General features: G+C 44.7%; 1 protein-coding gene across 12 annotated transcripts in view; it reads right to left on the bottom strand.

The window, feature by feature from the left end:
* The window catches only part of pcloa (piccolo presynaptic cytomatrix protein a), a 603,113-nt gene that overhangs the window by 224,872 nt on the left and 362,801 nt on the right, over window positions 1-15,440 (bottom strand). For 11 of the 12 annotated variants that reach the window (XR_011955333.1, XM_072563105.1, XM_072563109.1 and 8 more), the window contains one exon: window positions 5,626-5,834. Coding sequence is in view for 11 of the 12 variants with exons in the window: in XM_072563105.1 (XP_072419206.1) it covers window positions 5,626-5,834 (209 nt within the window). In the remaining variant the exon portion in view is untranslated. Of the gene's footprint in view, window positions 1-5,625; window positions 5,835-15,440 lie in introns of those variants that run through there. The other variant, XM_072563116.1, reaches the window with a different exon arrangement.

The raw sequence follows: 15,440 nt of genomic DNA, 5'->3' as shown, positions 1-15,440 counted from the left end.
CAGGTACCTTGGACGAGTAAGCCACCTCCATCACAGATTTTACCAGCAAGTGTGTGGAGGACTGCATACCGACGAAGTCAATCCGGGTGTTCCCCAACAGGAAACCCTGGATGAATCAGGACATACAGAACCTGTTAAAAACCAAGCCTGAGGCCTTCAGATTAGGAGACCCACTCAAACGTAAGAAATCCAAGTATGACTTTTGCAGAGCCATTAAGATAGCCAAGGTCCAATACTGATCCAAACTAGAGACCCACACAGACACCCAGTGACTATAGCAAGGACTGAATGATATCACAGATTCTAAAAAAGGAAAAGTGCAAGGTAGCAGAAAATGACACATCCCTCCCAGATCATCTCAACTTCTTCTATGCTCACTTTGAGCAGAATTTCAGCGGAGAGGTAACACCTATTCTGACAAGTCCTGACAAACCTATTCCAACAGTCACTGCATCAGAGGTCAGACCAGTTTTCGTTTGTGCGAATCTAACAAAAGCGATGGGACCAGACGGAGTACCAGGCTGTGCACTCAGAGCATGTGCAGATCAACTGTCAGAGATTTTCTCTGACATCTTCAACCTGTCCCTGCAGCAGGCCACTGTCGCTGCCTGTTTCAAGAGGGCCAACATCATCCCTTTAACTAAGAAGGCTCATGCAGCATGTATCAATGACTACCGCCCAGTGGCCTTAACTTCGGTGGTGATGAAGTGCTTTGAAAGGCTGGTCATGGCATTAATCAACTCCAGCTTCCCCACTACTCTTGACCCACTCCAATTTGCCTATTGGACCAACAGATCCAGATCAGATGCCATATCACTTGCCCTTCACTCTTCCCTAGAACATCTTGACACCAAGAACATCTACATAAGAATGCTACTCATTGACGACAGTTCAGCCCTTAACACTATTATCCCCTTGAAACTGATTACCAAAGTTAGTGATCTTGCACTAAGCCCCACTCTCTGCAACTGGATCCTCAGTTTCCTGAGCCACAGGCCACAATCAGTGAAGATTGGGGACAATACGTCATCCTCACCACACTCAACACGGGAGCCCCCCAAGGGTGCGTACTCAGCCCCTTACTGTACTCACTATATACCCATGACTGTGTCACCAAAGACCAGACTAATGCCATTTACAAGTTCGCTGATGACACCACCATAGTCAATCAAATCTCAGATAGTGACGAAACAGACTACAGACGGGAGATGGAAGACCTGGAAAAATGGTGCACTGAAAACTACCTAGCTCTCAATGCCGGCAAAACCAAGGAACTCATTACTGACTTTCGGCAGGATGTTACTCATGCCCCCCCTACACATTAACAGCACAGAGGTGGAATGAGTGGAGGGTGTCAAGCTCCTGGGAATGGTCATCCACAACAAGCTTTCTTGGACTCTTCATGTGGACACACTCGTTACAAAGGCCCAACAATGTCTCTTCTTCCTCAGGAAGCTGAGGAAACTTGGCGTGACAGCGAATACCCTTGCCAACTTTGTAGGTGCACCATCAAGAGCATTTTGTCTGGATGTATCACTACCTGGCATGGCAACTGTACCATTCAAGATCAGACACAGTTACAGAGAGTGGTGAACTCGGCCCAGACAATCACAAAGGCCAACCTCCCATCTATAGAATCCGTCCTCCAGGCCCACTGTCAAGGAAAGGCCATCAGCATTCTCAAAGATCCATCCCACCCCGGCAATGTTTTTCTACAACCTCTACCATCGGGGAGAAGGTACAGAAGCCTGAACACATGCACCAGCTGGTTTTGAAACAGTTTCTACCCTATTGTTGTTAGAATACTGAATGGACTCACAAACTCTTAACATTCACATGTACCTGTGTCTTTGTTTTTGCTGCTGTTTACCTTTATTTACTTATCTATGCTATTTAACTCTGTGATCTGCCTGTATCGCTGCAAGACAAAGCTTTTCACTGTGCCACGGTACATGTGACAATAAATTCAAGTCAATTCAATTCAACTCAATTCAATTCAATTCAATTCATGCATGGTCTGTCCAAAGTAGAGAAGGAGAAATTATTTCTGTTGATCGAAGAATGGAGTGATGTGATATAGACTGTGTGATTATTTTTGTATTTTAAAAATTATCAATTTTAAGTTTGTCTGAGCGACATGTGGGTTTTGTGTATATCTGGTTAATAATTAACTTCTGAGTGCCTATGCTGCCATAATAACTTAAAACAGTCGCAGAGAGCTACTTTTGTAGCACTAATTGGCTTTTATTTAAATTAGGATGTTTTACAACTTAGCAAGGTAAATCATTATGCTTTAGAATTTTAAAATTTCTTTTCAGCTTGGGGAAACCCATAGCTTCGTGGCACAGACCCTTTGTAATCTTATTTTGTTTTGCACATTCTGTGAAGACCTTGAATAGAGCAATGCCACTATGAAGGGGAGAATATAGTAAATCTAAACTGTCTAGGTAATGAACAAGTGATTGTCCCAAATCAGAAGAAGTTACTTCAATCTAAGTATGTTTAAACTCAGATGAATGACAGCTCCAGGAAGAAACTACCAGGCCCGCTGTAAAGGAAAGGCTTCCAGCATTCTCATAGATCCATCCCACACTGGCAATGTTTACAACAACCTCTACAATTGGTGAGAAAGTACAGAGACCTAGAGGGGTTAAATTAACACTTTCTGTTAAGTTGAGTACCTCAGGGAGCCTCACTGTGCTGTATCTTCACTGGCTCTTTCAAGATGGCAGCAGAGTAGGGCTCCTGAGCAGAGCTTGTCCACCCTGATTGCTTTTCTTTCTTCTTCTTTTCTCACTTTTCTTTCCTCCCTTTCACTTAATTATTTATTTTTTCTTAGTCTACTCACCTACTGCATGTCTGGAGCAGCACCAGAGTGGGACTCTGCAACGAGGTGGCTAATGTGGCAATGGAGCGTAGCAGCAGCTGGGGCCCAGTATGAGCCCGGATGCCGTCTGTGGTGAAGAATGGCGGCATCGAAAGATGGTGGCAGCAGCGAACAGTCACAAAGGAAGACAGCAGCTACGGTCAGCGGCGGTCGGGGACAAAGCCTTGCGAGTGGCAGCGAAGCCTGGCATGCCCGATGGAGGTCAGCGGCGAAGGCAGCTGGTGAACAGGGGCAGGTCTTAGCCCAACGTGGTGAAAGCATGCCCAGTGTTGGGGAGAGCAAGCCCGCTTGAGGAAAGCCCAGCTTGAAGCGCTGTCAGGTCCACAACTTAAGAAAGGACTGTAATATTTGACTTTTTAAAATTGATTTCTTTATTTTTCCACTTTTATACTGAGAAGACTGTGGTGCTGAACTTTTTAACTGATTTCTTTATTTTTCTATCTCTATAATTAAGGATTCTAGATACTTCTGTACTTAAAATGGTGCCATGTGTGGTGACATTGCACACTTCTCTGTACTCTTATATTCCATACACGTGATAATAAAACCTAAATCTAAAACTAAGGTATCACAAAAGGTGTTTCTTTCTAAGAGGGCTGTTTTTGCGCATTGTATAAGGGATAAGAGTTTTTGGAACTTGTAAAGGAGTGCTTTAGGATTAATTGGATTATACTTTCCTTCTGCATTTGTGTTATATTCTGCACTTGTGTTAAAAGAACGTAGCTTCATTTATTCCATTTTATCTTCATTTCTTTTGGTTAATAAACTTCTTTTTTATAGATAATTCATAATCTGCAACATTGTGTGTGTTTGTTTTAGTGAGAGATCGCTTGTTAAAACCAAACCAAAACAAAACATAATCCAACAAGCTAGGTTTTTATCTGGGATCGAACAAATTCAATCACAACATGAGCTGGAAAGACAAGTGCGATATCATGAGGAGAAAATATTTTATGCAGAGAATGGTTCAGATTTGAACATGCTGCCTGTGAATGTAGTGGAATAAGGTTCAACTAAAGCTTCACAAAGGAGAATTGAATTATTATCTGAAAAAAAAGATGAAATAAACAGTTAAGTGGCCCTCAGTGAATTGTTCCTGCAGATGGGCATTCGGGCCAGAATAAGCTGATTGGCTTTTTTCTACGCTATCAGCATTCTTTGATTCTATAACTCTCATCTCCGCTGCTGTGAATGGCACAGTTAGGGGCAGCATGGTGGCTCAATGGTTAGCAATGCCACCTCACAGTGTCAGGGACTCGGGTTTGGTTCCCACCTTGGGCGACTGTATGTGTGGAGTTTGCACATTTTCCCCCGTGTCTACGTGGGTTTCCTCCGGATGCTCTGGTTTCCTCCCACAATCTAAAGATGTGCAGGTTAGGTGAATTTGCTGTGCTAAATTGCCCATAGTGTTCAGGGATGTATGGTTAGGTGCATTAGTTAGGGGTAAATATAGGGTAGGGGAATGGTTCTGGGTGGGTTACTCTTTGGAGGGTTGATGTGGACTTGTTGGGCTGAATGACCTGTTTCCACATTGTAGGAATTCTATTATTCCATGTGAATTTTAGTTCTTTAACATCTGAACAGTAAATTGTGTAAAAACAAGCTGATTGTGTTTTGTTTAGTTTAGTTGTACACTGAAATGGGAAAAAAAATATTAGTTTGAAATCAAAAACTGTGGAAGGAATTACTGCGCTTTTTCGAACAAGTTACTGGACCACATTGTAAGTTTTGTTTACCTTGCTGGTTTGTTAGTAGTGAGGAAGGAGAGATAGGATGGCATGGTACTGGTGAGTGCATGCAGAGTGGGATTCAGGTAACAACATCTTGCTGATTGATTTGTGATGTTTGAATGTTGTGGATGTTTGAAGTCATCATCCTGACGACAGTTCTCTGATTTGTTCCTGGGCAGGTGAAGAGCTTGGGGGCTTACAGCAGAGGCTGCTGGGAAGCTTTCGGCCTACTAGAAGAGCAGGTTTTGTGTTTCTATCTCTCTGCAGTAAAAGTACGTGGAGTGTCCCACCAGTTCTATAAGCTGTTGCCTTTAACCAGTAAGTCAAATACATTACAAGTGGTATTGCATTTGTTCTGTGCCGCCTGTGAAGAAACGAAAAACACTTGTAGAAAGGAGACTGAAGAATAAAAGGTTATGGGAAACAAAAGGAGCATCCCATTAAACCCTGTGGAATGGTGCTACTGAAGTGTTTCTCCAGAGTTTTACCTCTACCCATAACACCAGTTTGTCAGTGACTGCCCCTATGTGTGAGTAGAGGTTTAAAAAAGGGGCTAGAGTTTTAACTAGTTATAAGTTGTTAGTTCATAATTTCATTTTCCATATGGTTAGAATTGATCTGTATTATATAGTGGTTCTTGTTAAGTTCAGGAATCTGGTCATGCTTTCTGTTAACCCGATTCCATCAGGCAGATAATTGAGAACTTTGTGGAATTTAACTAAATCATTAACTTTTGAGGTGATCCCAGGAGTCACAGGATTTGAGAATCTGCTACTTTCCCAAGTGGGCTGTAACAATTCAATGCGCCTCAGGAAACCTTTGCTGAAATAAAACATATTCCTTTAATTAATTACCAAACTTGTCACTTTAGGAAACCCTTCCTTCTAAATGTAAAACTTATAAATATTTTAACTTATTCAATATTTCATTGAATTCAATGAGTCCACTAGCATGCTATACTTTTAGTATTAGTGATGTTTAAACTAATGTTTAAAGGCATCTGCTCACCTTGCTGCTGTGTCGTTTTTTGCTAACTGCAGGTGAACCTGGTTGTCCAGGGCTGGGGGCAGCACTCGAAGTGGCTGATGTGGTTCCTGAATGGCTGTGGGTTCCTTTCTCTGTGGCTGAGGTAATGACAGAGGGTGCCTCTTGGGACACCTTCTGTAGTTCTGCAGCCAGCTGTTTTGGGTCAACTCCTGGGGACTTTTGCTTTTCTCCTGAAAAAACAATCAACACTTTATAAAGAAGACCAGCAATAAAACACAAATTGAATGATACTGATCCTACTGTAGATTCAGTTATTGATAAAACACACAAGTGTAACAATTCCAATTTGTTTTAGCTGAAGGTATTAATTGAAGGAATACAAATAATATTTGAATAGGGTTAGCTCTGCACATCAAGTAACATTTCCTAATGATCTCAAACTGCACATGAATTTCAATGTAAACTGATGCCACTGTTCTATAAACCTGTAATAAAGTGCTTGGAAACAATCAAATCCAAATAACTTAGTGCTGATAAACCTTGAGGCCAAAGACAAGAACACACGGTTATAATGTTTTCATGTAACTCTAATTAGTTCCAATCATTAATAGGACATTGTTTATCAGAATTAATGGTAATAACTTTCTCCATGAACTTATTGAGCTCAATGTTTTGAAGGAGCTGGGCAGGGTTCAGTGAAAATGTTCTAAATCAGGAATCCTGGAAAGGCAGAGGTTCCATGGAACATTATCATTATTTGTGCTCACACTTGCCAACCACAGTCTTTGCTGGTGAAAGTTTATACAAGGTCGCTACTAGGAACTGAGAGAAGGAGGAAGATTATGTCTGCAAGTTTTTGGCGGGTGGGGAAAAGAAAGTGTGTGAGGGACTGGAGGTGTGGATGGGTGCATTTAGGGTATTGCTGAGGTTTTCAAGGAATGTTTGGGCTCTGCTCTTGGAGTATAATTTGTGTGCTACCTGCCAGATCCTAAATGTTAAACAAATATATTCTACATAGAAGCACTCAGAACACAGGTGACCCTGGCAGGGGAATAAACATGGCTGATGTCTCCAGACCTTTTCACAGTTTCAATAATTTACCAATATCTCAACTGATAATTTATCAGTGACAATATCCACATTACAAAGGTAGCAGACACTGACCTCAAAACTATTCACAGAACATTCCCAAATAGCCTTGAGTAGTCAACCCATTTGGAATTGCAGATACTGTACGAAGGCAGTTCCTTTGCATGTATTTGGTATTGTACACTTGGAACTTGTATTTTATGCAAACCAGGGCATGGAGGGGTTTGATAGTCCACCCCTCTCCCTCTCCTCATTCTTATTCAACTCTGGTGATGTAGGCAAAGGGACTGATTGGTGAACATTTTCAACTACAAAATATTTTCACTCAGAATGTGGTGGGTGATCTGGTTAAGGTGGAAACCCTTAACTCATGGAATTGTAAAATCACCTAATACAGAAGAGGCCATTTGGCCCATCACGTCTGCACCAACTAAAGTCTAATCTAAATCTACATCAATCCCACAAAGTACAAAGAACAAAGAAAATTTACAGCCCAGGAACAGGCCCTTCGGCCCTCCAAGCCTGAGATGATCCAAATGTATTGCCTAAACCTGTCATTCAATTCCTAAGCATCTGTATCCCTCTGCTCCCCACCTACTCATGCATCAGTCCAGACGCGTCTTAAATGAATCTACCGTGCTTGCTTCTATTACCTCTGCTGGCAACGTGTTCCAGATGCCCACCTCTCTGTGTGAAATACTTGCCATGTGTATCCTCCTTAAACTTTCCACCTCTCACCTTGAAAGCATGACCTCTCATTACTGAATCCTTCACCCTGGGAAAAAGCTTGTCTCTATCCACCCTGTCTATATCCTTCATGATTTTGTAAACCTCAATCAGGTCCCTCCTCAATCTCCATTTTTCTAATGAAAACAAACCTAACCTACTCAACCCCTCTTCATAGCTAGCACCTTCTATACCAGGCAACATCCTCATAAACCTTCTCTGCACCCTCTCCAAAGCGTCCACACCCTTTTGGTAATGTGGTGCCCAGAACCGTGCACAGTATTCTAAATGCAGCTGAACCAATGTCGTGTACAATTTTAACATGACTTACCAACTCTTACACTCAATACCCCGTCCAATGAAGGCAAGCATTCTTGCCCACTCTATCCAACTGTGCAGCAACCTTCAGGGTACAATGGACCTGCACTCCCAGATCTCTCTGCCCATCAACTTTTCCTAAGGCTCTTCTGTTCATTGTACAATTCACTCTAGAATTAGTCTTACCTAAATGCATCACCTCACATTTGTCTGGATTGAAAGCCATCTGTCACTTTTCCGCCCAACTCTCCAGTCTATCTACATCCTCCTGTATTCTTTGACAGTCCCTTATGCTTTCTGCTACTCCATCAATCTTCATGTCATCTTCAAACTTGCTGATCATACGAACAGTGCCCTCTTCCAGATCATTTATGCATATTACAAACAACAGTGGCCCCAGCACTGACCCCTGTGGAACACCACTGGTCACCTTTCTCCATTTCGAGAAGTTCCCTTCAACTACTACTCTCCATCTCCTGCTGCTCAACCACCTAGCTAGAACACCCTGCACACCATGTGACTGCACTTTCTCCATGGGGAACCTTATCAAACACCTTACTAAAGTCCATGTATATGATATCACAGCCCTTCCTTCATCTAACAACTTGGTCACCTCCTCAAAGAACTCTATTAAGTTGGTAAGGCACGATCTTCCCCACACAAAACCATGTTGCCTATCCCTGCTAAGCCCATTTTTTTCTAAATATAAATAGATCCTATCCCTCAGTACCTTCTCCCGCAACTTTCCCACCACCGACGTCAGGCTCACTGGTCTGTTGTTACCCAGAATATCCTTACTACCCTTCTTGTACAGGGGGAAACAGAAGCAACATTCAGGTCCTCTGGCACCTCACCTGTATTTAAGGATGTCACAAAGATATCTGTCAGGGCCCCAGCTATTTCCTCTCTTGCCTCCTCTCAGCAACCTGGGATAGATCCCATCCAGTCCTGGGGATTTGTCCACCTTAATAACCTCTAGCCTACCCAACACAACTTCCCTACTTATGTCAACATGATCCAGACTAATCAAACTTCGATCTCTAATTTCAATATTCATCATGTTCCTCTCCTCAGTGAACACTGATGCAAAGTAATCATTCAGAATCTCACCCATTCTCAGGTTCGGCACACAGCCTTCCTTCATTATCCTTTAGTGGACCAATCCTTTCTCTAGTTACCCGCTTGCTTCTTATATAAGAATAAAGTGCTTTGGGATTCTCCTTAATTCTGCTTGCGAAAGCTATTTCATGACCCCTTTTAGCCCACTTGATTCCTCGTTTAAGACTTGTCCTACTCTTCCAATATTCCTCCATTTCTCAGCTGCCTAGACCTTACGTACGCTTCCCTTTTCCTCTTGGCTAGTCGTACAATTTCTCCTATCATTCACGGTTCACGAATCTTGCCCTTCCTATCCTTCGCCTTCAATAGGACATGCCTATCCTGCACTACCATTAATCTATTTTTGAAACCCTCCCACATCTCAAATGTGGATTTCCCTTCGAATAGCTGTGTCCAATCCACATTTCCCAGCTCCTGCCTAATTTTGATATAATTAGCCTTGGCTCAGATTAGTACTCTTCCCTTAGGACGACTCTCATCTTTATCTACGAGTATTCTAAAACTTACAGAATTGTGGTCACTGCTCCCACCTTCCATAACCTTTGGTCACTTGCCCATAACCTTTAATGCTATCAGAAACAAAAACGGAAATTGTTGGAAAAGCTTAGCAGCATCTGTGAAGAGAAATCAGAATTAACATTTCAGGTCAACTGACCTGAGTTCTGAGGAAAGGTCACTGCGCCCAGAACCTTAATTTTGATCTCCCTCCACAGATGCTAGGTAAAAACAACGGCTGCAGATGCTGGAAACCAGATTCTGGAGCAGAGTGGTGCTGGAAAAGCACAGCAGTTCAGGCAGCATCTGAGAAGCAGTAAAATTGACATTTCGGGCAAAAGCCCTTTATCAAGAATACAGGCAGAGAGCCTGAAGGGTGGAGAGATAAATGAGAGCAGAGTGGGGGTGGGGAGAAAGTAGCATAGAGTACAATAGGTGAGTGGGGGAGGGGATGAAGGTGATAGGTTAGGGGCGGGGGGAGGGTGGAGTGGATAGGTGGAAAAGAAGATAGGCAGATAGGACAAGTCATGGGGACAGTGCTGAACTGGAAGTTTGGAACTGGGGTGAGGTGGGGGAGGGGAAATGAGGAAACTGTTGAAATCCACATTGATGCCCTGGGGTTGAAGTGTTCCGAGGCAGAAGATGAGGCGTTCTTCCTCCAGGCGTTGGGTGGTGAGGGAGCGGCGGTGAAGGAGGCCTAGGACCTCCATGTCCTCGGCAGAGTGGGAGGGGAAGTTGAAATGTTGGGCCACAGGGTGGTGTGGTTGATTGATGTGGGTGTCCCAGAGATGTTCCCTCAAGCGCTCTGCTCGGAGGCGCCCAGTCTCCCCAATGTAGAGGAGATCGCATCGGGAGCAACAGATACAATAAATGATATTAGTGGTTGTGCAGATAAAACTTTGATGGATGTGGAAGGCTCCGTTAGGGCCTTGGATGGAGGTGAGGGAGGAGGTGTGGGCGCAGGTTTTGCAATTCCTGCGGTAGCAGGGGAAGGTGCCAGGATGAGAGGGTGGGTTGTAGGGGGGGCGTGGACCTGACCAGGTAGTCACGGAGGGAACGGTCTTTGTGGAAAGTGGAAAGGGGTGGGGAGGGAAATATATCCCTGGTGGTGGGGTCTGTTTGGAGGTGGCGGAAATATCGGCGGATGACTTGGTTTATGCGTAGGTTGGTAGGGTGGAAGGTGAGCACCAGGGGCGTTCTGTCCTTGTTACGGTTGGAGGGATGGGGTCTGAGGGCGGAGGTGTGGGATGTAGACGAGATGCGTTGGAGGGTACCTTTAACCACGTGGGAAGGGAAATTGTGGTCTCTAAAGAAGGAGGCCATCTGGTGTGTTCTGTGTTGGAACTGGTCCTCCTGGGAGCAGATACGGTGGAGGTGGAAGGATTGGGAATACGGGATGGCATTTTTGCAGGAGGTAGGGCAGGAAGAGATATAATCCAGGTAGCTGTGGGAGTCGGTGGGTTTGTAAAAAATGTCAGTGTCAAGTTGGTCGTCATTAATGGAGATGGAGAGGTCGAGGACAGTGAGGGAGGTGTTAGAGATGGTCCAGGTAAATTTAAGGTCAGGGTGGAATGAGTTGGTGAAGTTGATGAATTGCTCAACCTCCTTGCGGGAGCATGAGGTGGCGCGAATGCAGTCATCAATGTAGCGGAGGAAGAGGTGGGGAGCGGTGCCGGTGTAGCTATGGAAGATGTACTGTTCTACGTAGCCAACAAAGAGACAGGCATAGCTGGGCCCATGCGGGTGCCCATGGCTACCCCTTTGGTCTGTATGGTCTGGGAGATGATGGTTTGGTGATGGGGGGGTGGGGTCATGGTCGAGAGGGCGGTAGGAAGGGGTGTCCTCGAGTTGACGTCTGGCTTTAGCGGTGTAATGGTCAGTGCGCCAGACTACCACTGCACCCCCTTTATCTGCTGGCTTGATGGTGAGGTCGGGATTGGAGCAGAGGGATTGGAGGGCTGCACATTGTAAGGGTGAGAGGTTGGAGTGGGGGAATGGGGTAGACAGGTTGAGGTGGTTAATGTACCGGCGGCAGTTGGAAATGAAGAGGTCTGTCCACCCCCACCCTGCTCTCATTTGTTTCTCCACTCTTCAGGCTCTCTCCCTGTATTTCTGATGAAGGGCTTTTGCCCGAAACGTCGATTTTACTGCTGCTTGGATGCTGCCTGAACTGCTGTGCTTTTCCAGCACTACTCTACTCCACAGATGTTGCCAGACCTGCTGAGTTTTTCCAGCAATTTCTGCTTTTGTTTCTGATTTACAGTATGGTGACATGTTAAGTGTTTATCCAAGTACCTTTTAAATGTTGTGAGGTTTCCAGCCACAACTACCCTCCCAGACAGGACCATCCAGACCCCCACTAATTTCCCAGACAGGGCATCCCAGACTCCCACTACCCTCCCAGACAGGACCATCCGGACCCCCACTACCCTCCCAGACAGGGCATCCCAGACTCCCACTACCCTCCCAGACAGGACCATCCAAACTCCCTCTACCCTGTCAGATGGCATTCCAGACTCCCACTACCCTCTCATACAGGGCATCCCAGACCCCCACCACCCTCCCAGGTAGGGCATTCCATGCTCACACTATCCTCCCAGATAAGGCATTCCAGACTCCCACTACTCTCCCAGGTAGGGCATTCCAGACTCACACTACTCTTCCAGACGGCATTTCAGACCCCCACTATCGTCCCAGACAGGGTATCAAAGACCCCCACTACCGTCCCAGGTAGGGCATTCCAGACTCACACGTACTCTTCCAGATAGGGCATTCCAGACTCCCACTACTCTCCCAGATGGCATTCCAGACTCCCACTACCCTCCCAGACAGCATTCCAGACCCCCACTACTCTCCCAGATGGCATTCCAGACTCCCACTACCCTCCCAGACAGGGCATTCCAGACTCCCACTATCCTCCCAGATAGCATTCCAGACCCCCACTACCCTCCAAGACAGGGCACTCCAGACTCCCACTATCCTCCCAGATAGCATTCCAGACTCCCACTACCCTCCCAGACAGGGCATTCCAGACTCCCATTACCCTCCCAGACGGCGTTCCAGACTCACACTACCCTCCACGACAGGGCATTCCAGACCCCCACTACCCTCCCAAAGAGGGCATTCCAGACCCCCACTACCCTCCCAAAGAGGGCATTCCAGACCCTCACTAACCTCCCAGAAAGGGCATTCCAGACCCCACTACCTTCCCACACAGGACATTCCAGACCCTCACTACCCTCCCAGACAGGGCATTCCAGACTCCCACTACCCTCCACGACAGGGCATTCCAGACCCCACTACCTTCCCACACAGGACATTCCAGACCCTCACTACCCTCCCAGACAGGGCATTCCAGACTCCCACTACCCTCCCAGACAGGGCATTCCAGACCCTCACTACCCTCCCAGACAGGGCATTCCAGACTCCCACTACCCTCCCAGACAGGGCATTCCAGACCCTCACTACCCTCCCAGACAGGACATTCTGGACTGTCACTACCCTCTGGGTGAAAACATTTTTCCCACATGTGATTCAGGGTGGGCTGGTAGATGGAAACAAAACTGTTTTGGTTACAGAAGGCAGAGGGTAGTGGTGAAAGGGTGTTTTTCAGAATGGAGACCAGTAAGTAATGGTGTTCCACAGGGATCAGTCTTAGGTCCTCTGTTGTTTGAGTTACATATAAATGATATGAAGGAAAATGTGGGTGGTCTGATTAGTAAGTTTGCTGATGATGCAAAAACTGATAGTTACTGAGTATGCTGACGATTGTGAAAGGATACAACAGGATGTAGACAGATTGGCAACTTAGGTACAAAAGTGGTAGATGGAGTTTAATCCAGAAAAATGCGAGGTGATGCACTTTGGACAATCAAATTTAGGTGTGAATTATACTGTAAATGGCAGAACCCTTGGGAATATTAACATACAGATGGATCTGGGCATGCAGGTTCACAGTTTCCTAAAAGTGGCAACAAGGTGGCCAAGGTGATGAGAATGCAGATGGAATGCTTGCTTTCATTGGCTGCGACATGGATTACAAGAGTTGGCAAACCGTGTTGCAGCTACATAAAACTCTTGTTAGGGCCCATTTGGAGTATTGTGTGTAGTTTTGGTTGCCACACGACCAGATGGTTGTGGAAGCTTTGGAGAGACTGCAGAGAAGGTTCACCAGGATGTTGCCTGGTCTCAAGGGCATTGGCTATGAGGACAGGTTAAAAAGACTAGGATTATTTTCACTAGAAAGACCTGACAGAGATCTACACAATTATGAAAGGAGTAGATAGGATGGATAATCAAAGGCTTTTTCCCAGGGTTGAAGTTTCAATTACAAGAGGACAAGGTTCAAGATGAAAGGGGGAAAATTTAATGGAGATGTGCGAAGGAAATTTTCACACAGAGAGTGGTAGGAACCTGGAATATACTGCCAGAAAATGTGGTCATAGTAGGCACATTGGTGACATTGAAGAGGCATCTAGATAGTTACATAAGGAGGGGATAGAGGGATATGGACTGAACAAGAGCAGATTTGCTTTTTAGTTTACTTAAGGCATGATGATCAGTGTAGGTTTAGAGGGGCCAAAGGGCCTGTTCCTGTGCTGTACTTCTCTTTTGTTCTTTTGTACTCAAATCCTGTTTAAACCTTCTGTCTTTCAGCTGAAAATGTGCCCCTTGTTATTGACCCTTCAACTAAGGGGAATGCATTTAAAAGAAACACCGATCTGCTCCTGAAGCACTAGAACCTGTAAGACTACAGTCCAGGTACTGGCAAGAAGGATGAGAATGAGAGGTTAGTTTATTGAGGCAGGCTGAATGGCTTCTTTGTGTGCCATAAGTTTATTATGGTTCTAACTACTTTTTAATTAACCTTTTCAGAGATGTTATTACACACTTTTGTCATAGGTGGGGTAAGAATTCAGGCCTCCTATTTCAAAGGTAGGGAACCTATCACTGCACCACTTGGTGTTACTTTACTCTTGAGACTCTTTGCAGGAGTTCTTCAGAGCCATGTTCTCAGTTCAACCACTTTCAGTTACTTCATCAATTACTTTCTCACCATCATAAAGTCAGAAGTGCGGATGTTTGCTGATAACTGCATAAGGTTGAGAATCAATTGTGATTCCTCAGATACTGAAGCAGTCTTTCTCCAAATGTAGCAAGACCTGGACAATATACAGGTTTGTGTTGACAAATAGCAAATAATATTTGTACTACAGAAGTGCCAATCAATGACTGTCTACAACAAGAGAATCTAACCTTTGGCCCTTGACAGTCAATGTCAGACCCTCACTGAATACTTCACCATTTGCCAAGTTGCTTTTTTTAATTGAGCATGTGCATGTTCTTATGATGAAGAGGTCCTATTACTAATTGGGATATACTAGACCTTTTATTTAAAAAGGAGTTTGGGGATCATCTTGTGCAATGGTAATAATCCTAGTTCTTGGCCACAAGTTCGAGGTTCAAGATTCACTTGCCCTAGAGGTGTGCTTGAACAGGTTGCTGAAATATAATTTTTAGGGTTCTATGGCTCAGTGGCAATGTCCCTATCTCTGGGCCTTAAGATTTGGGTTCAAGTCTGTGTGGAGAGAATCTGCATTGTCCTGTTCTGGACATTGTGAATAAATGCATGTGGAAACAGATTGGCTTCAGCTTCATTCTTCCATCTTGTCGGACAGATGTTTGTCAGATTAACACCCTCAACAACCTTGGGGGTTGGGGAGTAACCATTGACCATAAATTGTACTGGATTAGCTGTAAAAATACTGTGGCTACAAGATCAGGTCAGAGGTGAGCAATCTGAGTCTTTAAATATTTTTAAGGTAGAGGTAGATTCTTGTTAAATAATTGGGTGAAAGGTTATCATTGTTAGACAGGTGTGCAGATTTGACACTGTTATCAGATCAGCCATCATCCTACTAATGGCGAGTTTCAAAGAGCTGAAAGACCCACTCTTGCTCTTAATCTGAATATTCACATGTAAACTTGCAGAATTGGAAAATGATTGACAATGATTAAAGTGTACTGGATTAGTGGTGCTGGAAGAGCACACCAGTTCAGGCAGCATCCGCTTTTCATTAGAAAGAATA

Source organism: Chiloscyllium punctatum, chromosome 44 (assembly GCF_047496795.1).
Source record: "Chiloscyllium punctatum isolate Juve2018m chromosome 44, sChiPun1.3, whole genome shotgun sequence".
Taxonomy (NCBI): Eukaryota; Metazoa; Chordata; class Chondrichthyes; order Orectolobiformes; family Hemiscylliidae; genus Chiloscyllium; species Chiloscyllium punctatum.
This window is presented reverse-complemented; position numbering and strand designations above follow the sequence as displayed.